Source organism: Perca fluviatilis, chromosome 14 (genome assembly GCF_010015445.1).
Source record: "Perca fluviatilis chromosome 14, GENO_Pfluv_1.0, whole genome shotgun sequence".
Taxonomy (NCBI): domain Eukaryota; kingdom Metazoa; phylum Chordata; class Actinopteri; order Perciformes; family Percidae; genus Perca; species Perca fluviatilis.
The window spans coordinates 36267351-36292335 of NC_053125.1; the positions used below are offsets into that span (position 1 = coordinate 36267351).

The window sequence follows — 24985 nt, forward strand, 5'->3', positions numbered from 1 at the left end:
GTGTCACTGAGCCGGGAGAATCGAGTGCCATACGTCAATGAACCGACTCACTCCTGTTTTTTTCTTTTACTTCATTCGTGCCGTTGGCATTATATATATGTCAATGGTTGGCCGTTGTGTAGCTGGTATTCTTCTGCTACTGTGTGTGTTGTAATCTAGCTCCTTAGCGCCTCCACTGGACTGGAGTGGTGGTGGTAGAATCAATCAGGAAATGAGCTACTAATGCCTAGACCCTATGCCGAACGAGACCGAATGTAACCGTGCAACCTGCCGGCCGCTCGAGTCTAATGTAATCAAGTTTGAGTTATTAACCGAGCCTTGTTTCTGGTGCATCTTAGAGGATTGTGTTCACGGCAATTCACACATTATCGATGGGGAAGTACAGTACATCACATACAAATACACGTCATGTTATCTTGGTAGTTATGTTAAGTTAAATGTTAGAGAAGTGAATGTTGCTACGTGGTAGCTAGGCTAGGCTGTCACAAGGAGACCGCGCACCAGGCTACTGAACAAGACCGTAAGGACCGTAACCGAGGGTAGGCTACTGCATGAGTCTATAATCAAATGGGTGTCTAGGTTCTCGGTAAGTTTGAGTTATCAACCGATAGCAGAAGCCTTTATTTCTCGTGCATCTTAGATGATTGTGTACATACAAATTAATAGATTACATCATTGATGGATATCACATACAAATGCACGTCATGTTATCTTAGTAGTTATGTTAAGTTAAATGTTTGTTACGTGATAAGTAGGCTGTCACCAGGAGACTGTGCACCAGGCTACTGAACGAGACCGTAACCGTGCCTAATGCATGAGTCATGTAATCAAACGGGTGTCTAGGTTCTCGGCAAGTTTGAGTTATCAACCGATAGCAGAAGCCTTTATGTCTCGTGCATTTTAGAATTGTGTTCATGGAAATTCATATGCTACATTACCAAGGGGAAATTTATTAGGCCTATATCACATACAAATACACGTAATGTTATCTTGATAGATATGTAAAGTTAAACGCGATCACCCCCCCGCCGTCATGGGCACGCGAACCGGTGACCGAATCTATTAACTCGGTAGGCCAACCAACGACCGTCCGGTTGAACCGACTCTCGTAAAAGAGTCGGTTGTCCCATCACTAACAAAGAGTAAGGGGTGTCAAGAGGTCAAACCCCCTGCCTATATAGCATGCAGTTACTTCCTGATTGGTCCAGAGAGTGTGAGTGTGATTGAAACCACCTGCGACCAATCAACCTGCTACACTGGGAGGGTGGGGCCTGAGCTAATTAACCTATCTGTTATCCTCGATAACAGTCTGTAACTGAGTACATTTACTCAAGTACTGTACTTAACTCGAGGTACTTGTACTTTACTTGCGTATTTAATAATGTACAGCATTTTAATAATAAAAATAATGTAGAAGTATAAGGAGAAATTAAAAAATATAGATTCATTTTCAGCATTTTACTTTATTTCTTCACCAGACTCCATTTAATTAAAACAGAAATGTTATGATTATTAAACACACTTATAAACCCTTATTTCATCCATTTACATGTGGAGATATGCTGGCTCTATACACACTAAAAGTCCTGATTATTTACATGGAGTCTGGTGAGTTTGGTGATGGAGATTTTGGGGGCTGTTTCATGTTAAACTAAAAGGATCTTACTCTTTAACTAAAAGCTCTATCTCTGGAGGTAATGTTGTCAGACACTTAGAATAATAATCTGAGTCTGTCAGCAGCAACAACAGAACTTTTAGTGGATGGAAATGTTACTTTTTAATTAGGAGTTTAAACACAGACACAACAGGAAGAATTAATCCATCAAATCAAGTCACTAATAATCAGCATGTGGCCTTGTTTTATTTAATTTATTTTGCATTTAGTTGATCCACATTTCCAGACATTTAAAACAAATGAATCATAGACGTTATTCTACAGATGTCAGATTAATAAATGTCCTTTAACATGTATTCCTAAAATGAAAATTAGACTGACTTCCTGTCAGGCAAAAAAAAGTTTAAAAACATGTAATATGTTTCAAAAGATGAGAGCAAAGTTTTTACCAAACAAACATGCCTACGTTTTCTTATCTTTAAACCTCTTAACGTTTACGCAGAGCAGTCTATGTCATCATTCATCAGAGCAAACACTAAATGGTCGCCTTTGGGCCTTCACCTTCACACTGTGGGAACATTGTGGTAAAACAGCTTCAACATTAGCATTAAAAAAAAAAAAATAACAATCGCCAAAAAAGTGTAAAGTCGAGTTTTCTGAGGAAAGGCAGAAAACCGTCCAGCTGATCCAGGATAACATCCATGGTGTTCAGAAGATCAAGTTACTGCTGGTCAGCCTTCAATGTGGAGAGAAGATCAGAATATAACAACACAGCTATCAGGGCATGAGGAGGAGGCAGGAGGAAACAGCTTGGCTCGGAAATATGTTCACTACGAGGCAGTGTGAATGAGCTGGTGTCTTTTAAGGTTACTACTCTGAGAAAAAGTTTTCCCACATTGATCACACCAGTACGGCTTCTCTCCAGTGTGAACACGTCGGTGGATTTCAACTTCTCTTGGAGTGGTGAACGTTTTCTCACATAGGTCACAGCTGTAAGGTTTATCTCCAGTGTGAATGCGCTGGTGTGTTTTAAGGTGACCACTCTCAGAAAAAGCTTTTCCACATTGATCACAGCTGTACGGCTTCTCTCCAGTGTGAATGCGTTGATGTTTTTTTAGGTTACACTGTACTCTGAAAGCTGCCCCACATTGATCACAGCTGTACGGCTTCTCTCCAGTGTGAACGCGTTGATGTAATTTTAGGGTACCCTGTTGTGTGAAAGCTGCCCCACATTGATCACAGCTGTACGGCTTCTCTCCAGTGTGAATGCGTTGATGTTTTTTTAGGGTACCCTGTTGTGTGAAAGCTGCCCCACATTGATCACAGCTGTACGGCTTCTCTCCAGTGTGAATGCGTTGATGTTTTTTTAGGTTTCCCTGTCGTGTGAAAGCTGCCCCACATTGATCACAGCTGTGTAGATTCTCTCCAGTGTGAACTCTCTGATGAATCTTTAAATATCCAGATGTTGTGAAGGATTTGTCACAGTGCTGACAGTGGTGACGTTTGGGTCCCTCTCCTCCTCTCCGTTTCTATAGCAACAGACAAACAGAGAGAGAGAGAGAGAGTTAGTGAACAAACTTCTTTAAACCCTGAACTTGCTCTTTCACTCACAATTTTCACTCTTCATACAATACATTCATGAAAATGTGCGCAGGTTGCAGACATGTTATTAAGGAAGCAAATGTACTCTTCATAACTTGAATGAGGAAACACATTTTTTTTTTTTATAAAAAAATTAAACATTTGTACACTCTTCAGTTACATCCCAGTCAAATCTTTTTTTTGGGGGGGGGGGTCTTTTGCCTTTATTATAGTGACAGTGGATAGATATGAAAGGAGGAGAGAGATGGGGGATGATACGCAGCAAAGGGCAGCAGGTCGGATTCTAACCCGCTGCAGGACTCAGCCAATGAACGCTCTTACTGGGTGAGCTAGAGGTCGCCCCAAATACATACATTAATTGATGTCAAAATGAAGGTAAAGTTGTTCTGGTTGGAGACATGTTACTATGGAAGCCATCGGGCTCAGTAGTGTGGACATGAGGTGTAAACGTAGCAAAAGATATTCATTTTAAAAACTAAACGTAGTAGTGTAAATGTAGCCCAAGTCTCATGTTAGTAGCATGTTAAATAGTGTTATGTAAACCCCCCCCCAGGCTTACAGAACTGGTTTGTTGGCAAGTTACCAAATGGCCTTTAACGAGGTATTTTGTTTTTTTCCAACCAGAGGGGTATTGTACAAAAGTAGAATTTACATATAAATCCAGGATAACTGATAAAGCGAGGCTTGACCTAGTCTGATCAGAGCATCCTGGCATCGAGCCAAACTGAGGAGGAGCAACCGCAAGGTCGATAGCAAATAAACAAAATAAATTAAATTAAAACACAATAAAATGGAGAATATGCGTTGTGCATACTTTACACAGAGTGAGCAGCAGCTTCTTCTGGAAGTTTGATGAAGTGAAACACATTATTTGTAAAGAAGAAACACGGCCGCTGTAATGAAACAGCAAGAGAAAGCGTGGCAGATGATCTTGGACCGCCTGAATGCGTTATAATCATACCATTCAAGGAGTTAGGCTACTAATCATTTACACACATTAACAGTTGCAGCTAGGGCTGCACAATATATCCTAAATGTTGTGTTAACTTAAAACGGCTAAACCTTGTGGTGCATTCAAAGTTATTGTAAAATACCCTTTTTCTCATGTGTTATGGTCGTTTAACAGCAAGTTACTGGTGAAATAACTTATAATTGTTATGTTATTAATAAATTGTTCATCAACAATAGATAGATAGATTGATTTCTGGGACTCTTCAGTCTGGAGTAACCTCTTTCCTTCACTCACCTCCTCCTTCTTCCTCTTGCTCCCTCGCTCCTCTGAGTCTCCCTCGCTCCTGACAACGTTCCTCTTGCCCTCCTTCTTCTTCTCCTCCTTCTCCTTGTGATTCTGCATGTACTCGGTGATAAGGTCGGGGCAGTCCAGGTTGTCTTGTAGCTCCCATGTGTTATCCTCACTGGAAAGGTGAGTGCAGCCAGAAGAAAATCTCCTCAGGCTTTGTTTTTAGGAAATACATTCTCACTCTAATTGCTAAAAATCTATCTATCTCAGGACCAAGAACACCAGGTATTAATATTATAGACTCATACTTACTCTGAGAACCCCTTCCATTTCAGCAGAAACTCTACTCTTCCCTTCACCACTCTGCGTTCCAAAACCTTCTCCACCACATACTGCTCCTCCTCTTCCTTCTCCTCTTCCTCGTCTGCTGCTGCTGCAGCTGCAGGAGGTGCTGCAGGCTCCTCTTCCTCCTCCTCTTCCTCCTTAACTGCTGCTGCAAGCATTTTTCTCTCAAATGCCAGGTCCTTGGTAAATAAAATGGACGACATGGAACTACAGCTTGCGAAAAACAATTGTATGCGGGACTGCTGTGTGCTAGTGATAACGGAAACCTGGCTTCACCCGGCTATCCCCGACGCGGCGGTACAGCTGGCGGGCCGCACAACCCACCGACAGGACCGTAGTAAAGACTCCGGTAAGACAAGGGGAGGAGGACTTTGTGTATATGTGCACAATGCCTGGGGTTCGAACAGCAGAATTATACACAGCCATTGCTCCCCCGACATAGAGGCTCTGTCAGTCTTGTGTAGACCATTTTATCTACCTAGAGAGCTGACGGTTGTGATTGTCACGGCTGTATACATACCCCCAAACGCTAATGTTAGCTTAGCGCTAGCCAGGGCTCGACACAAGCAATGGCCCGATGGCCCGGGGCCAGTAAAAACGTATGTCGGGCTGGTTGATTGGCCAGTCACTGGCCCGCACGGGCCAGTACCAACGTCATACAGAGTGGCACGAAGCGTGTGAATGTTAACATTTCACATTTTCACCTCAGGTAATTTATAAACAATTCATTTGGATACAAGCTTTGCATTTTGGAAGATAGATTGGATTCTGAACAGCGATGTCCGCGCTGCGCGCACACACACAGCAGGGCCGAGGTGTGTGCGTTCACGCAGCACATGTAACTGAATGGAAACGTTACCGAGGATTATTTACCGCCGATGGCGCAGATGAACTAACGTTACACTTGTTACTGTAAGTACAATACAATAAAACCTCCATGATTAAAGAGTCAATACTTATCAATAACCCACCTACCTGTTGTACAGGCATAATCATGTAGAAAGCGATATTTCAGTCTGCTCTGTCTGTGCTGTCCACTCTCGTCCACCGTGCTGTGCAAACACAGCTCTACTCTGCAAATAGCGACTTTACAAACGAGCTAAAATGAAAGATGTCAGTTTGTAGTCTAACGGTTTATCTTAATTTGCAACCAATCTTGAACTTTGGACAAACTCTTGTAAATGTAGCTGCTGTCTAAACGAGCCATCCTCTCTGCTGGAGCGGTAAACCTATGGATGTATTATAAGACCAAAACAAATACACGTGGCCTACGCTATGCACGTGAATGACGTTGCGTTCTTCATTCTTGATGATGTTGCTGGTTGTGTCATTTAGCAACAACATTGTCTTATTTCAAATGAGGCCTACAGGATGAATGCTAGCCTGCTTATCAGTCCATTCATCATTACAGCTGCTGTTTTCCACAACTTTTCACTTCAGGCTCTTTGACAGTGACATGTTTACCTGACAACAGGCCTTTCTTTCTGTAAGCATTCTCCACCAATCAGGACACTGATTACGTTTCAGTAATCAAGACTTTAACCATCACTTCTCAGTGAACTGCCCCCTAATCTGAGATCATTTTCTAGTTAAGTAGCCTATCTAGTTATCATTATGGATTTTCCATGTTTTTAGGGGGTTGCTTACACTAATACATGTATGTGAAAAAAATATAGCATTAATTTAGTAAGAAAGTGAAAATATCAAACAAGGAGATGCGTATTAAGTATAATTTTATTTTCTTTATTTGAAAGTCTGGCACCTGGAGTGTCTGCTTAAAAACATTCTGGCCCTTGGAAAAATGTAGTTGATGACCCCTGGTCTAGCTTTACTGCTAATGGACCATTTTTACAGCAGACATGTTGACTTGTCATAGTAGGAAAAGCACAGCTGAAACTGATAACCTTAACGATGGCTCAGTTCCATCAAGTGTCCCAGGAAGATATTTCAGTGAGTCAGCATGCACAATACCAGGACCTCTCCTAAGTGGAATGCAGCCATCATTAATGGTTTAATACCAGGACCTCTCCTAAGTGGAATGGAGCCATCATTAATGGTTTAATACCAGGACCTCTCCTAAGTGGAATGCAGCCATCAGTAATGGTTTAATACCAGGACCTCTCCTAAGTGGAATGCAGCCATCAGTAATGGTTTAATACCAGGACCTCTCCTAAGTGGAATGCAGCCATCATTAATGGTTTAATACCAGGACCTCTCCTAAGTGGAATGCAGCCATCAGTAATGGTTTAATACCAGGACCTCTCCTAAGTGGAATGCAGCCATCAGTAATGGTTTAATACCAGGGCCTCTCCTAAGTGGAATGCAGCCATCAGTAATGGTTTAATACCAGGGTCTCTCTACGTTAAGGATGCACCCATCATTAATGGTTTTGAATACACCTGTGCTTTTCCTACTATGACATGTCAATGTCTGCCGTGAAAAACGTTTATGGCACAACATACAGTGGCAGTGGCTAGCTGGGTTATAACCATTTTCTGAAGCTTCATAGTAGGTGCGATGTATATTTTCCTGCGTTTTTTTGTCCTTTGCCAATCACACCTATGATATTTATTTCAGGGCCAGTAAAAATGTAGAAGGGGCCAGCAAAACTCTGATCTACTGGCCCCGGGGGCCAGTGGGGATTTTTTTTTATGTTGAGCCCTGGCGCTAGCCCACCTGCACTCCACCATAAATAGACAGCTGCAGGCTCACCCTGATGGTGTCCACATTATAGCTGGAGACTTTAACCAGGCACGCCTAGGGACTGTACTACCAGAATTCACCCAGTATGTGAAATGTGCCACTAGGGGCCAGAACATATTAGATCATGTTTACTCAAATATTAAGCATGCACACAGGGCAGTTCCTTTGCCACACCTAGGACTTTCAGATCATATTTCACTGCTCCTTATCCCAGCATATACACCCCTCAGGAAGAGAGCTAAGCCTGATGTAAAGACTATTAAAACCTGGCCAGAGGGGGCTCTTGCACAGCTACAAGACTGCTTTGAGCACACTGTGTGGGACATATTTGCACAACCAGATCTGGATGAATACACCCAAACTGTGCTTTTCTACATCACAGTTTGTGTAGATACGGTCACTGTAAATAAGACAGTCAGGGTTTTTCGTAACCAGAAACCCTGGATGAACAAAACAGTACAGACTCTTCTCAAAGCCCGAAATGCGGCATATAGGTCCGGGGATACAGTCAGGTACAGCTCAGCTAGAGCCGACCTGAAAAGGGCTATTAGGGAGGCTAAACAGAACTACAAAAGACGAATAGAAGACCACTTCACAGACAATGACCCAAGGCGGGCATGGCAGGGAATAAAGAACATTACTAATTACAAGGGCAGCAATTCCGCGCTTTCCAACACAAATGCCTCGCTAGCAGAGGAACTAAATTGTTTCTTTGCTCGCTTCGAGGTCAAAAACCTAACATCAGGTGTTCTGTTTCCACCTGCTTCTAGCACCTACCCACTCACAGTGCAAGAGTGTGATGTGAGGCGGGTGCTCAGCTCAGTGAACCCAAGGAAGGCTGCCGGACCAGACGGTGTATCTGGAAAAGTGCTTAAAGAATGTGCTGACCAGCTTACCGCTGTGTTCACCAACATCTTTAATCTGTCCCTTGCCCAAGCCGCCATTCCATCCTGCCTGAAGACATCCATCATCATTCCGATCCCAAAAAAGCCCTCCCCCAGCAGTCTGAATGATTATAGACCGGTGGCACTCACACCGATAGTTATGAAATGCTTTGAGAGGCTAGTAGTAAACCACATCAAAACTAGTCTCCCATCGACTCTAGATCCACACCAGTTTGCCTATAGAGCGAATAGGTCGACGGACGATTCAATCATGATAGCCCTTCACACAGCCCTAAACCACCTAGAGCACAGTGGAACATATGTGAGGATGCTCTTTGTAGATTATAGCTCGGCATTTAATACAATCATCCCAGACATCCTCATCAAAAAGCTGTCTAACCTTGGCCTTTCCTCTCATATCTGCTACTGGATTTTGGATTTTTTAACCAACCGGCCCCAAAGTGTGAAGCTCGGCTGCCACAAATCTTCTACCCTTACTCTCAGCACTGGCTCCCCTCAAGGCTGTGTGTTGAGTCCTCTGTTGTACTCATTGTACACACATGACTGTAATCCATCTCACCCCAGTAACACCATCATAAAGTTCGCCGACGACACCACACTTCTCAGGTGGAGATGAGTCGGCCTATAGAGCAGAGGTCCACAGATTGGTCACATGGTGCAAAGAAAATAACTTGTCTCTCAACACCGGGAAAACCAAAGAACTAATCATAGACTTCAGGAAGTGCCATGCCGACCACCTCCCTCTTTTCATCAACGGGTACTCTGTAGAGAGGGTTCACAGCTTTAAATTCCTGGGAACCCTCATCTCGGACCAACTGACATGGACGGATAATACCACGGCAGTAGTAAAGAAGGCACAACAGCGCCTGTATTTCCTCAGACTTCTAAAAAAAAACGACCTGTCTGAAAAGCTACTGGTACTCTTCTACCGCTCCTGCATAGAGAGCATCCTGATGAACTGTGTGACTGTGTGGTATGCTGGATGCTCTGCAGCAGACAAAAAACAAATACAGAGAGTTATCATCACGGCACAGAAGATCGTTGGTTGTCCTCTTCCCTCATTAGAGGAAATTGCCAACTTAAGAATGCTCTCAAAAGCCACCAAGATTACAAAAGACTGTTCTCACCCTGGTCACCCACTGTTTGAGCTCTTACCTTCAGGGAGACGCTACAGATGTCTAAAAACAAGGACTAGTAGATTCAGGAATAGCTTCTTTCCCGAAGCCATAACAGTCTTAAATTATGAAGCTAAACTTCTTAAACTTTTTTAATGATGCGGTTTGCACAGTTACTCAGCGCTTTATCATTTTAGAATATTTATTAACCACTTAGTGTAAGAGTGGGCAAGTTGTGTTCTTATGCTTTTGTGTTATGGTTAGAATGTGCTGGTAGGAAAGATGTGATGGTACGAATGGTGAGTGTGAGTGTGTGTGTGTGTGTGTGTAATGAATGTGTCGTGAGATTAGTTTCACATATATCTTGTATGTTTTATAATGATGCACCTTGATGATGTTTACATATATATTGTATGTTTATAATGATGAACCTTAATGAGTTTTATATAGATACTATATGTTTTATAATGATGCACCTTACTAGAGTGGCTCTACAATCTCATTGTATGTAAATGCAATGACAATAAAGGCATTCAATTCAATTCAATTCAATTCAATATATTAAAATGTTCTGTTTGAATGGAGAAAATGCAAGACTTCAGAGCAGTGTTTCCTCTATGTTGATTTTATTGTGGCGGCCCGCCATGGCTTAATTTGTTCCGCCATGGTATCAGAATTAGGGCAGATGCACAATGTAGTCACGGTTGTCTTTTAAATTATCCTGCTGACATAACGCACCGCCCCGTTGGCTGCCACTCACATTTAACAACAAGTAGAACTATTCAGAGGTTATTGGACCCGTCCAGTTTAACTCTACATACTGTTGTGTTTTTGTTGTTTAACAGCAAGTTACTGGTGAAATAAGTTATTCTTGTTATGTTATTATTACATTTTTAATAAATCATTTAAATTCCTCCCTTTGTATCCGATCTGTGACTCACAACCGTGATCCAAACCGAAACGTGAGTTTGGTGATCCATTGCACCTCTACTATTTTACATGTATGTATATGCATGAGCATATTGCAATGTGGAGAGTCATTTATATATAAATCCTGAAAGACATTTGTGAAACCCTCTGTGTGCATTCATTAATATTGAGATTAGATTTGTGTGACTCTTCAGTCTGGAGTAACCTCTTTCCTTCACTCACCTCCTCCTTCTTCCTCTTGCTCCCTCGCTCCTCTGAGTCTCCCAAGGCCTCACTGACAACGTTCCTCTTTCCCTCCTTCTTCTCCTCCTCCTTCTCCTTGTGTTTCTGCATGTACTCGGCGATATGGTCGGGGCCGTCCAGGTTGTCTTGCGGCTCCCATGTGTTATCCTCACTGGAAAGGTGAGTGCAGACAGAAGAAAATCTCCTCAGGCTTTGTTTTTAGGCAATACATTCTCACTCTAATTGCTAATTTGTATTCTTCCTTTTTTTCTATTGCCATTTTGTAAGGTTATTTGCAGGTCTGCAACTTAGTGTCAAAATACCAAACCTTCAACTTTGAGAGCATGATACAATGCCGACATTTATGCTGTAGATTAGCGTTTTTCAATAAGTGAGGCACGCCTCCCTTCTGGGGTGCCAAACAGCCACAGGGGAGGCGTGATACGCAAGAAAAAAATAACTCTGTATGCAGCTCTATTGATATCGGTAATTGTGCGTGCGTGTATTAGCTTTAAAATGCATAATTTCCTTGTTCCAAGTCAACTGAAGTCAGCATTAAGGGAGGAGACAGGACCCAGCAAAAAACGTAGGATATATGATCCTGAGTTCTTAAAGTTATGTTTCACCTGGTCGGGGTCCGAGGCTGCACCTCTGCTGCAGTGTGTGGTCTGCAAGGAGGTGCTAGCAAATGACATGGCTGATTTCAGCCGGCGGGCGTCGGCGGCGGTAGCTTTGACGCTGATTACACACGTTAAGCATGTTTTGTTGACTTGTTGATAGGCCTACTGTTCAGTCATTTTAAAAGTACCCTCAATTAGGCCTGCATGTAGTTGGAAATGATTTGCTGTTGCAAAGAATCGTTTATGAATGCACTTCTTAAAAAAGTTGTGGAAATAAAATGTCTTCAAATACAATATTAAACAAAATTTACATTTTATCACTTGTTATTGAAACTCATCGTTGCCTAAAACTAGGGATGCACCGAACCCAGAGTTCGGGTCGGAATTCGGCCGAACTTTGGGCTTTTTGACGGAGTTCGGGTACTGCCATACGTTAGAATTTTTTCCGACCGAACCGAACGGTACCAAAGAGAAGTAACGGGAGGCGAACGTTGTGTTGAGTTTCTGCTCTTGCCAAAGAGTGTAGAAGTAACAAGAGGTGAAACTCAATAGAACGTTCCATTGCAAACAAACGCACCCATGACAGAGCTGCAGCTCCGCCATCTTGGACTGAACTATCTCGTTACTTCACTCCTCTTTGTAGAGTTACGTGGTCGACGTAATGACGTAGTTGGAGCTAGACGGAATGCAGTCGCAACCTAGCAACGGCAGTAAGCTGTGAGAAAGTGAAAATGGAACTTGTGAGCAGAAAAAGTGTTGTTTGGCAGTACTTTCAGTCAAAAGAAGGCGATTCAAGTTGCGCTACATGTTCAATTTGCAATGCCGATTAGTCTCGTGGTGACGAGGACCCTAAACAATACACAACATCGTCGCTGTTAAGACATTTGCGTACGAAACATCCGAAAGAATACGAGTTGTGCATGAAGGAATCTCCAGACAGCAACCAAAATGCAGCAACTTCAGGTACGGCAAAGGAAGGACAGTCACAGCTAAAAACTGGTGTTAACCAGACCGAGCCTCTCCCAGGCTGTCAGCGTTCTCTCTGGAAATGAGTCTTCCTACAGCGGGAGCGGAGCGACCGAATGGCCGGCTGCTGCTCGTTAGCTAACGGTAGCTTTCTAATTCCACCCACCTAACATGTCTTCATCATACACTGGTTAGCAAAAGTTTGCCAAACTACATTGTCACCCATCTGGCGATAGCGATGTACTTTCCTACGATGTGAATTATGGGATTATAAATCTAAAAGGCTAATATTTTGGATATTGGTTGGATCTTGAGATAGGGTAAACATAGGCCTTGTCAAAAATAGTTTTTCCCACTTGTGTGCCAGGCATAATTCTTTTTTATTTTTTACAGTTAAAATACAATGAAAAATGCACTGCTGTGGACGTTGTTTACTTCATTAATGTGTTTACTGTGTTAAGAATGGGAGTAAGGTTCGGTTCGGTTTGGGTTTCGGCAGAATCTTAACCAGTAGGTTCGGTATTCGGCAGAACCCCAAAAATCTGGGTTCGGTGCATCTTTACCTAAAACACACAAAAGATGGCATTTACTGCAGAGGCGTGTGTGGGATAGGGCAGGCGGACGGGATTTAGGGGAAGGGGGGGCTCGGCTTACCTACTGACAGTGTTGGGAAGGATACTTTCAAAACGTATTTCGTTACAGAATACAGAATACATGCCCACAAATGTAATTTGTAACGTATTCCGTTACGTTACTCAATCTGAGTAACGTATTCTGAATACTTGGATTACTTCCACATTGAATTGCGTTTTATAAGTGTAGGAATGCAGCATCACATCCAGCTTACTAAACAGGCCTATAATGGTGTGTTCTTTTTATTCCAACTAGCTGAATGTGTACCTGAACAAGCAGATAGATTATTGTATTGGTAGTCCCGAACTGCACACTACAAAAATCTAACCGCAGTCTTGCTACCACGAGCTAATTTTAGCTAACGTTAGCTAGCATGTAAAACGGGGCTAGTCAGTCTTTAAACGGCTCTGGAGCTAGTAAATCAGCACGTAGGAGAATGTAAAGTCGCACGTCAATGTTAACATAGCAAGGTGACCAGTAAAACTACAGCAGACGACTACACCTGGCTAATTAAAAAAATAGCTTACTTTAAGATGCTTCTTCAGGTTGGAGGTGGAGTAATTTGGACGCTGAAAGGAGGTTGGTTGCTGGCAAGCAGAGGTTGCACTGCACAGTTATATTTCATTCTCCCTGTTCGTTCTTTAATGTGAAATGCTGTTTGAATTTCCAAGATAGAAACTTATTCCTGTCCTGGCTCTGTCGTGCCGGTTCCGACTCCATTGTTACTGATCACGCAAATAGCTATTTTTTTCGATTTCATATCGGGGCTTCTGGAAAATGCATAGAGTTGCCTTAATTTAGTCAGAGTGAATAAACTCGTGAAACAGAGAAGTATCGTCATGTAATCCATTGATTTTAACAATGTAACTGTATTCTAAATACCAACGATTTAAATTGTAACTGTAACGGAATACAGTTACTCATAATTTGTATTCTAAATACGTAACGCCGTTACATGTATTCCGTTACTCCCCAACACTGCCTACTGACCACCTGCTTCCAGTGCCTCAAAGAATTGAATTCAAAATACTTTTGCTGGTTTATAAATCACTAAACGGTTTAGGGCCAAAATACATTCCTGATCTGCTGCTACACTATGACCCCCCAGACCTCTCAGGTGGTCTGGGACAGGTCTACTTCCTGTCAGAGTCAGAACTAAACAGGGGGAAGTAGCGTTCAGTTTTTATGCTCCACATATCTGGAACAAACTCCCAGAAAACTGCAGGTCCGCTGCAACTCTCAGTTCTTTTAAATCAAGGCTGAAGATCTATCTTTTCGATGTCGCCTTTCTTTAAATAACTTTCTTATACTGAAGTTACATTGTTGAAACTTGAAACTGTATGACAATCTTTATAAGCACATGAAGAGAAATTGCTATTTATTTGCTTTTATATGTTTAACTGTTTTAACGGCTCTTTAATGTTTAATTTCTTATACTGCACTGTAACTTTTATTTTCTCTGTTTTTATGTAAAGCAATTTGAATTGCCCTGTTGAAATGTGCTATACAAATAAAGTTGCTTTGACTTACATACTCTAAGGGGAGGCTCATATTCACCCAATCTGAAAACCCCTGGTGTAGATTATTTGCAATTTGTATCTCAGGACCAAGAACACCAAGAATTAATATTATAGACTCATACTTACTCTGAGAACCCCTTCCATTTCAGCAGAAACTCTACTCTTCCCTTCACCACTCTATGGTCCAAAATCTTCTCCACCTCATACTCCTCCTCTTCCTCCTTCACTGCTGCTGCTGCTGCTGCAGGCTGCTCCTCCTCTTCCTCCTTTGTTGCTGCTGCTGCAGGCTGCTCCTCCTCTTCCTCCTTCACTGCTGCTGCTGCAGGCTGCTCCTCCTCTTCCTCCTTCACTGCTGCTGCTGCAGGCTGCTCCTCCTCTTCCTCCTCTGCTGCTGCTGCAGGCTGCTCCTCCTCCTCCTCGGCCTTCTTTCCTGCTACGGTGGCCAGCTTGACGTCTGCTGAGGGCTCCTTTGGTAGACCCAAGGGGGAAACATGCAGAGACAATGATACAAGGGTTAGAAGAACTAATGGGAGGTGGGAGTGAATTATAGTTGACCATGTTTTACTATATTAAAATGTTCTGTTTGAATGGAGAAAATGCAAGGGCTGATGAGGTGACCAATCCATAGGACTTCAGAGTGTCAAGTATCTCCTGCATTAAAACTGAAATAACTACTAAAATGTAGTGTTGTCTTTTGGGGAATAATTGTAAAGATTTACAAAGAATATGTTTAACGTTACACCATTTTATATCTAACTGGGATGTTTTGGGAGCGATTGTGGCAGGATTGTAGGACAGTATGTAATAATATATCTAATAAATGTTTCTGGTTTTTGTTATAAATTATTACATGAGGCTGAGATTAATTTAACAAATAAATGCCACTGTATCTGAAGTCTCTTTTATATAGGCCTTAGTGGTCCCCTAATACTGTATCTGAAGTCTCTTTTATATAGACCTTAGTGGTCCCCTAATACTGTATCTGAAGTCTCTTTTCTATAGACCTTAGTGGTCCCCTAATACTGTATCTGAAGTCTCTTTCCTGAAATTCAGCCTTGGTGCAGAATTACAGCCACTAGAGCCAGTCCCACAATGAGCTTTCCTTAGGATGTGCCATTTCTGTGTCTGTGACTATTGAGGAGGACAGGGGGGGGGGCAAGGTGGAGGGTGGGGGTGTGGTCTTGACCAACTGCCACTTTTCTCGTTTGAAAGCCATGATGTCTCTCTCTCTCTCTCATGGGTGGTCCAAATTCTCTGGGCGGGCAATGCAGAGAAAGGGGAGGTAACCTTGCTCCTTATGACCTCATAAGGAGAAGATTCCTGATTGGTCCATCTGAGCTTTCATTTTCTCAAAAGCAGACCAGAGGCCTGTACTACGGATCCAGATCAACATGTCCTGGATTTCTTTCAGTTATCCGGCTTCACCTAACCTAACAACCGCAGTCCTGTATAACCTGTGTCACCACTAGGGGTGCACCGATCCGATATTAGGATCGGATATCGGCCCCGATATTGCAAAAATAGCTAGTTTTTTTTTTTTTTTTCACACTCCGTCGCAGCACCGGGGCCCCTGTTAACTGCGTACCCTTCTCACTCATGGTAGTAACTTTATAACACAACAATTAATAACCCACAACTAACTCTCTTAAAAGGATAAAACACCAAAGCATATAACAATTTGAGACTTAAACAGTTTCTAACCCTAATAATTTTACATTTACAAATGTAGCTACACCGCCGAATGGCATGCTGGGTAACATTACATCTGCTAGCCTAGCTAGTCAGGTAGCATAACAGTCTGTTAAGCTGGGAGAGGCTAAGGTCGCTACTGCACAAGAACCTAGAAGAAAGTTAGCTAGAAGATGAAGAAAGACCGGAGATACACCAGAACAACGAGTGCTCAAGAGAGGAGCCGTCTGTTGTTCCCAAGTTTTTTTTCTTTCTAACAAATCGGACATAATTTAGCCACGGTTGTTGCCCGTCGCTCTAACGTTACTCTGCCGTGCTAACGTTAGACCTGTCACTTCAAGCATGCACCGGAGCAACGTTATGAACGCAATCCACCTCCGGTCCCGCTATAGACCGTTGAGAAAGACTGGTTCGGAGCAATGATTAAAACTCTGGATTTAAGATGTCTTGCCTCGCTGAAATACGTCCGCCAACCTACTGACGTTATTCAAACAGCGAAGGAGGCTGACAGCAGAGCTCCAGTCACTCGCCCACTACAACCACACTACAACAACCTAACTTAACCTGTGGCCAAGGTAGTGGTTATACAGTACTAGCTTACAACTATTTAGTTTTGAAAGGTAAACGGTGTTAAAGTTGTTTGTATGTGTAGGCTATTCATTCGATTTGAGTTTATTTTACTACTTTGCAGTTTGCACAATACAAATAGTTTAGCTTCTGTAACTGTGGAGCCAAGCAAACCCTTAATCAAAGCTTTTAGTAAACATGATGACATTAACATGTTTTTGTGATATTCTATGTACTCCTGACAGTAGAATAAGCCATTATAAACCTATATAAAGGTGGCCCATTATTGATGGCCCATTATTATGTATTTAAATTTATTTTAAGAAGTTTGATTACATTATATTTTCGATTTGAATGCACAATTGTTTTTTAAATAACAAATAAGAATTCACTACATTACATCTATGTTATTTTGTCTTAGTTAGGAAGGTCTGGTGCCTTTAGTCTCTTCCACATGGTGGAAGGAAGGTATGATGTGGAAGGTATACAGTTTATTATTAATTCATTAACGGTATCGGATCGGTATCGGGTATCGACAGATACACAAAGTCCTGGCATCGGTATCGGTATCGGGACTGAAAAAGTCGGATTGGTGCACCCCTAGTCACCACGCTGGTTAACAACTAGTTCAGTCAACCATCAGGGTTTCCTGATCCAGCAAAGTGCATGTTCACATAAAAGAGGCGGGGTTTTGCACAACACGACCAATCACAAACATCTACCAGAGCCGCATGTTTTATATAAGAAGAGCAAATTATAATTCTACATTAATATGAAGAACACAGACTCGGTTTTACAGGCAAAACGCAATACAGTCGCTGCTTCCTAAAACAGGAAGGAAAGCTGGCAAAAAAATAAATAAAAATTGCCGATCACGCTGTAGATGCGTAAATTACTCTTATCAATATCACTTCCCCATCAGTCAGGACCAAGATCTCACCATCATTACACTTGTGCTTTCCATAAACTGTCGTTGCTTTAGCCTATTATTTCAGTTACAGCCCTGGTAGTGGGAAGCAATCGTGAGAGAAAATAAAAAATATAAAAACATAATTCAAACCGATGTGCGCATTGGCCACACACGGCTCAATAAGCCGATATGTAATTCCCAACCTTTAAAATATATAAATTTCATACAAATACCCATCAGGGAATGTTAATGAGGGTCTCTAAATGTTTTAACTTTTATGAGCGCATCCCCCCCCCCCCCCCCTCTCTCTCTCTCTCTCTCTCTCTCTGCACCGAGCTCCACCTGATCTTCTTTAAGAACGGTGACGCCGTTATCAATCTATTGATTGGTCAGTAGGCGGTGCTTTAACACTGAGTACTGATTGGTCAGTAGGCGGTGCTTTAACACTGAGTACTGATTGGTCAGTAGGCGGTGCTTTAACACTGAGTACTGATTGGTCAGTAGGTGGTGCTTTAAAGTGATGGTTCGGAGTAATTTCACCCTAGGGTCCTTTGCACCATGACCTCGAGCCAAACACCCCCCCCAGAAGCTTTTTTCACCTGGGTCTAACATTGGGAGCGTTAGCGTAGCGTAGCGTTATCAGCTGAATAGCTTAGCGCAGAGGCTAATGGATCCGAAGTGTCTCTTAACATTACCCCACTAATAATGCCCGAAATGATACCAAACGTCTACAGTAGTACAAATAGGTTATGCTCTCATAAAACGATGGATTGTAAAGTCTGTAAGTACACCAGAAGTTTATGTAAATAACACTTGCCTGCTGGCTTCTGCTCTCTGCTGCTGCTGCTGCTCTTACTACCGGGCAGTAAGAGTGCTTAGGGACATCTACAAAAGAGAACAAAAACCGAAAAGAGATGCAACAAAAATATTTATTCATTTAATGATTAAATAAGGTAATGTCTCCAAACTTACCTCAATTAGTACTTGTCTCCTGCTAGTTATACTACAGCACTTACTTTAAAAAATAAGTTAAATTAAAAAATATTTTTGTTGCATCTCTTTTCGGTGTTGTAATTTGTAGATGTCCCTAAGCACTCGTCTCACAGCAGCAACAACAACAGCAGAGAGCAGAAGCCAGCAGGCAAGTGTTATTTACATAAACTTCTGGTGTACTTACAAACTTTACAATCCATCGTTTTATGAGTGCATAACCTATACTAGTGTAGACCTTTGGTATCATTTCGGGCATTATTAGTGGGGTAATGTTAAGAGACACTTCGGATCCATTAGCCTCTGCGCTAAGCTATTCAGCGGCTAACGCTACTCTACGCTAACTCTCCCAATGTTAGACCCAGGTGAAAAAAGCTTCTGGGGGGGTGTTTGGCTCGAGGTCATTGTGCAAAGGACCCTAGGGTGAAATTACTCCGAACCATCACTTTTACTGATTGGTCAGTAGGCGGTGCTTTAACACTGAGTACTGATTGGTCAGTAGGCGGTGCTTTAACACTGAGTACTGATTGGTCAGTAGGCGGTGCTTTAACACCGTTATTGTTTTTTATTTTTTTTTTTTATATTAGGACAATGCACATTAATGAACATTTCTGTAAATGCGCCTGTGTTAGCCAGTCGGCTAATTTTCAACTGTAGTCCTAGTTGCATGCATGTCTTTATGGTGGGAAGAAACCGGAGCACCCGGAAGAAACCCACGCAAGCACGGGGAGAACATGCAAACTCCACACAGAAAGGCCCGGGACGAACTGGGTTCGAACCCAGAACCTTCTTGCTGTGAGGCAGAAGTGCTAACCACTGAGCCACCGTGCTGCCTGATTGCCTGGTTGATCTCTAATCTCCAACATAACCTGCTCCCGACCTGGTTAGGTGTTCAGCATGAGTTACCACGGCGATTGAACCCAATAACAACTGATCCACCTTCGTAGTACAGAAAATCCTGGGTTGAGCCTTAAATTAGCTCGTTAACGCCAAATCCTGCTTCGTAGTCCAGGCCTCTGGATCAGGGCTCGGTTTACACCTATCACCATTTCTAGCCACTGGGGGACCATAGGCAGGCTGGGGGAACACATATTAATGTTAAAAAAAACTCATAAAGTGACATTTATGATCTTTAATAATAAACTTAATGGAGTTGTTGTTTTTTTCAAACATTGTTTTTTATTAATTTATGAATTCTAGCGTGAATCATAGTGACTCAAAAATATTAACGAAAATCAACATGTTCAGTAGATTAGTATTACCTTTCATTGGTCAGAACACGTCAATAACTGATTATTTAACCCTTGTGTTTGTGATGGTTTTTCTTTTTCCTCTGTTATGTTCTGCTGTCAGTCTCTGTGTTGGCTCTGCCTCTCGGTCTCTCTCTGTGCCAGCCAGCTGAACACACACCTGCTCCCTCCCCACTCCTCCCTCCCTACACACCTGCCTTGTCATTTTCTTTTTTTTAACTTTTCAACAACATGTCTCAGTCACTTAAAACAACCACTAACTGGCTTCTCTATTAGCCTCCAAGCTAACACTCCACACTGACTTTAGCTTGCGCTCTGGAGAGGTATGTCTGGCAATGCTACACTAACTGCTAACGATGCTAACGATGCTAACGATGCTAACGATGCTAACGACGCTAAGAGCCGTTGCTATCACAACTTCTACAAACTGTGTGGATGTTAAACGATATTAACACATATAGACACACACATATGTGTTTACCTTCTGTCCGGTTCAGTGGGTGTAATCAGCGGTCCGGTAACGCGGAGTTTTTACCGGAGAAAACAACAGATTCTCTTCTGATCATCAGGATAACGGTCGTTCTACTCTTCACCGCCGAGGGCCCGCCCCTCTGCCCTCACAACGACAGCTGATTGGACGGGAAGTTAACAGCAACCATAGAATTAAAGTAGGTCAAGATATTTAAAAAACAACTGTATTTTACTGTAACACTGAAGACACATTCAATATGAATTATTTAACAGTTAAAAAAAACGGAAACATGATATAATATAGAGAATAAATAATTAAATCAACCTGCCATATGTGTAGTAATAACAACTGAACTTTTCTTTCTTAAATATTATTTAAATATTTAAAATCCAGCATGTAGAAAGTGTGTGTGTGTGTGTGTGTGTGTGTGTGTGTGTGTGTGTGTGTGTGTGTGTGTGTGTGTGTGAGTGAGTTGAGTGTGTTTGTAGAAAGTGTGTGTGTGCGTGTGTGTGTGTGTGTGTGTGAGTGAGTGAGTTGAGTGTGTTTGTAGAAAGTGTGTCTGTGTCTTTGTGTGTGTGTGTGTCTGTGTGTGTGTGTGTGTGTTTGTGAGTGAGTTGAGTGTGTTTGTAGAAAGTGTGTGTGTAAGTATGTATGTGTGTTTATTTGTGTAGTTATAGTGAGTTGAGTGTGTTTGTAGAAAGTTGTGTGTATGTGTCTGTGTGTGTGTGTGTGTGTGTGTGTGTGTGTGTGTGTGTGTTGTGTGTGTGTGTGTGTGTGTGTGTCTGTGTGTGTGTCTGTGTGTGTGTGTGTCTGTGTGGGTGTATGTGACACATACACTTACACACACACACAGAGACAATCAACCTGTCATATGTGTAGTAATAACAATAACGAACTTCTTAAATATTATTTAAATATTTGTGTGTGTGTGTGTGTGTGTGTGTGTGAGTATATGTCTTGTGTTATTATTGTATGAAATGATTGTTTAAGTTATGATAAATGTTATCAAACTCCAATAACAGAACTATGAATATTTCAGGGAAAACTCCAGATGAGGGTTTAGGGCCAAAATCCATTTCTGATGTGCTGCTCCATTCTCCATTCTGGGCCACGTCTGCTTCCTGTCCCCAGAGTCCCAACTAAACAGGGGGGAGCAGCGGTCACTTTCTCTGCTCCACACATCTGGAACAGACTCCCAGAAAACATCTCTCCCTTCTTTTAGATCAAGGCTGAAGACTTTAGAACATCTGTCCTGTAGGGCTCCACAGCAGCTGGTTTCTGGTTTAATACTGGACCAGTCCCAAAGATTGGTGTTCCCATCAGTCCCTCAGACCCAGAACCACGGGGAGGTAGAGTCCAGGTAGAAATATACACAAGTTATCCTTTAAATATCAACACGTTATATACACATACAGATACAGACAGGTAGGCTACTGTGTGTTAGCTTTAAACTTAAATATATGTATATATGTAGTTGGAAGTAGCTGATGGTTTTCTCCAACTTCTGCCCAAATTCCCCAAAAACAGGTCAACAGCTCCATCAAGTGACGGAGAGAGAGAACTGCAGGACATTAGAAACTAAAGCCAAACTAATGAAGTGATCAAATAAAACTAGCCAGAAGAAATAAAGATGTGTACATGTGAGGGAACATGTGAAGACTCCATTATTCAGCCTCTCTCAGTGGCCACCGGGAGGCCATGGCAGGGCTTACCGGGGGATCTGGTGAAGCACGCTCAGCATCCTGTCCCGGGGGGCTCAGCAAGCTGGGGGTGGCTCGGAGTATTTGGGCTGGGAGGCCGAGGTCCAGGGTGGCTTCGACCTGAGGAGGAGGAGGAGGGTGTCTGGGAGGAGAAAAGGCTGGATGAGAGGCCCTCTCATTAACTAAAGACAAAATTGTCTGAAAAAGTGACAAAAACATCGTAAAAAGTGCCAAAAACTTCAGAAAAAGTGGAAAAACATTGAGTCAAGCATCCAAAACGTTAAAACAAAGTGCCTAAAGCATTGAAAAAAAGTGCATAACCGCCGTAAAAGGTGTCAAAAATGTAAAGATGAGTAATCCTAAAAGGACTTACATTGGTTCTTGTTTTAAGAATAATAAAATAAATGGAGGAGTGTGTAACAAAGGGACCACAGCTGGATTTGAACTTGTGACTTTAAAGTCTTGCAGCCAAACTGCTCCAAGAGACTTTAAGGTCTCTGTCACATTCAGGGTCTCATCAGAAAGTTGGAAGTTTGAGGGTTAGTTTGAATTCCTGATCCCATTCAGAGAGTTGCTCCACATCTGCTGCTGGTTTTCATTGGTTCCTCCTACAGATGTTGACTTGGGCTGACATTCCATCTTGGTTCTTGGTTAATACTGAGAGAAAACTGCAGGACATTCAAAACTCAAAACAGATTAATGAACTGATGGAACTAAAATACACAGAAGAAATCAAAATGTTGACCAGGTGAAGAGAGAGAAAGAGAATCTGGTTTATTATCATGTTTTCATCTGGAGTTGTCCCTGAAATATTCATAGTTTTGTTATTGGAGTTTGATAACATTCATCATAACTTAAACAATTATTCCATACAATAATAACACAAAAAATATTCACACACACACGGACACAGACACACACACTTTCTACATGCTGGATTTTAGATATTTAAATAATATTTAAGAAACAAAAGTTCAGTTATTGTTATTACTACACATACGGCAGGTTGATTTAATTATTTATACTCTATATTATATCATGTTTCCATTGTTGTTTTTTTGTAACCGTTAAATAATTTATTTTGAATGTGTCTTCAGTGTTACAGTAAAATACAGTTTTGTTTTTGTGTAAATATCTTGACCTACTTTAATTCTATTGGTTAAAACCCTACAACAGAGTCAATACAGGAATGTTTCAGGGACTTGGGTTTGGATGGACGAGGGAAGAGAGAGTGAGGGAATATGGAGTGGTTTAGATTTCACCGTGACCAACCCAGTTAGTATCGTTCCACCATGGCTTCTTCCAGACGTAGAGACTGATATTACTATCCTGGAAAAGAAAAGAGAATGGAGAATGGAGGAAGTGGGAGTTCAAACAAGCATTTACCTGAGACACAGTTACTATCATTATTTAAAGCTTTACACAGACGGATCCAAGAACAAACAGGACTGTGTGGGAGTTGGAATATATATCCCAGAATTTAAAGTTAATCTCTCCAAAAGATTGTCTGACCAGTTATGGGTGTATACAGCAGAAATGATGGTGGCAGCCATCATTGCATTACAGTGGGTTGAAGAGGTCAGACCTGATAGTGGGGTACTATGCACAGACTCTTTAGCTCTCATAAAAAGCATCCAGTTCATGACATCTGTCAGAGAAGACCTACTGATAGATCTTCATCACAGTTTGCTAAGATTACATCGGGGTGGCATAGACGTTCAGTTCTGCTGGGTGCCAGCCAGCACATGAGGGGGTGAAAGGGAATGAGGGTGCAGACAAACTGGCTAAAGAGGCATTATTCTATTATATAGGGAATAATAAGAAAGGCCTTGACATATGGCAGAAATGGTGGGAAGAAGATAGAAAAGGAAGGAGATATTATAAAATACAAAAATCTGTCAGTCTAAAGAATTAAATGGAAAGGAGCAGAAGGGAGGAAATTATAATGACAAGACTCAGGGTGGATCACACAGGACTGAATGGCACCTTGTTTTTAATGGGGAAAAGGAATAGTGAGAACTGTGGAAACTGTGGGGTTAAATAAAATACTGAACATATGATATTGTATTGCACATTGCGTGAGGTGGACAGACAGGTGGTTAAAGATAAGGTTCAGGAAGCAGGGCGGGAGGGGACTCTGATGGGGACACTGGGATCAGAAGGGGAGGGAGAGGAGGTCAGGATCACCAGGAAGGCATTATTTAAATTTTTAAAAACTGCAGGGTTGTTGAGTAGACTATAAAATAATTGTGTTTGAATGTTTAAAGAACACCGGACTCATTGACAGAATATAGTTTTTTTATTTTATTTATTTTTTGTAGCTTGCAGGCTACATTATTCTCAAAGATGGCTACATTATTCTCAAAGATGTAAGATGGAGGGTGGCGGTAGTGCGCTAAGTTAGTCCGCATCCGCCGTTAAACAAGCAACTGAAGAAGAAGAAGAAGAAGAAGAAGAAGAAGAAGAAGAAGAAGAAGAAGAAGAAGAAGAAGAAGATGACCACTGTCAGTGTCAGTGTCAGTACCCGATCCGTTCCACCTGCACAATCCGTTCTGCGCATGTGCAAGATGACACGTATGCCATGACTTAGGCGCAGATGATAATGCTGCGTTCATGCCACCTCGAAATAACAGGCACCGCCCCACTGGTTACGTTGTTTCTGCAGCTAGATTCAGTCTAAAATAACGTTAAGTCAAACTTATGGGATAGCAGCTACAGCTAAATTAAGACATTACAGTAATAATAATAAAGACATAGTATTAGTGATTGTATTTTAAATGAGCACAAGTAAAGTAGAACTGACGTAACAGCTGTTATATATGCTAACGTTTATTTTCAAGTTTTATTTTGAGGGTCTTTTTAAAGTTTACATGCTGTCTCAGCTAGCGGTTAGCCAAATTAGCTGTTAGCTAAACTAACGTTAGCTTAACTGTGTAGGCTAACGGCAGCGCACAGAATAGCGGTTAGCTGCGTACAATTAATCGTTAGCTA

At 41.9% G+C, this 24985-nt stretch overlaps 1 protein-coding gene and 1 pseudogene across 1 annotated transcript in view; both read right to left on the bottom strand.

The window, feature by feature from the left end:
* The window catches only part of LOC120572752 (zinc finger protein 729-like), a 111042-nt gene extending 96372 nt beyond the window's left edge, over positions 1–14670 (bottom strand). Inside the window, exons 1-3 of the mRNA XM_039822170.1 lie at positions 14543–14670; positions 10678–10849; positions 2455–3144 (exon numbers count right to left, since the gene is read on the bottom strand). Of these exons, the coding sequence (XP_039678104.1) occupies positions 2455–3144; positions 10678–10788 (801 nt within the window). The 5' untranslated portion in view covers positions 10789–10849; positions 14543–14670. The remainder of the gene's footprint in view (positions 1–2454; positions 3145–10677; positions 10850–14542) is intronic.
* The window catches only part of LOC120572791, a 363596-nt pseudogene that overhangs the window by 306013 nt on the left and 32598 nt on the right, over positions 1–24985 (bottom strand).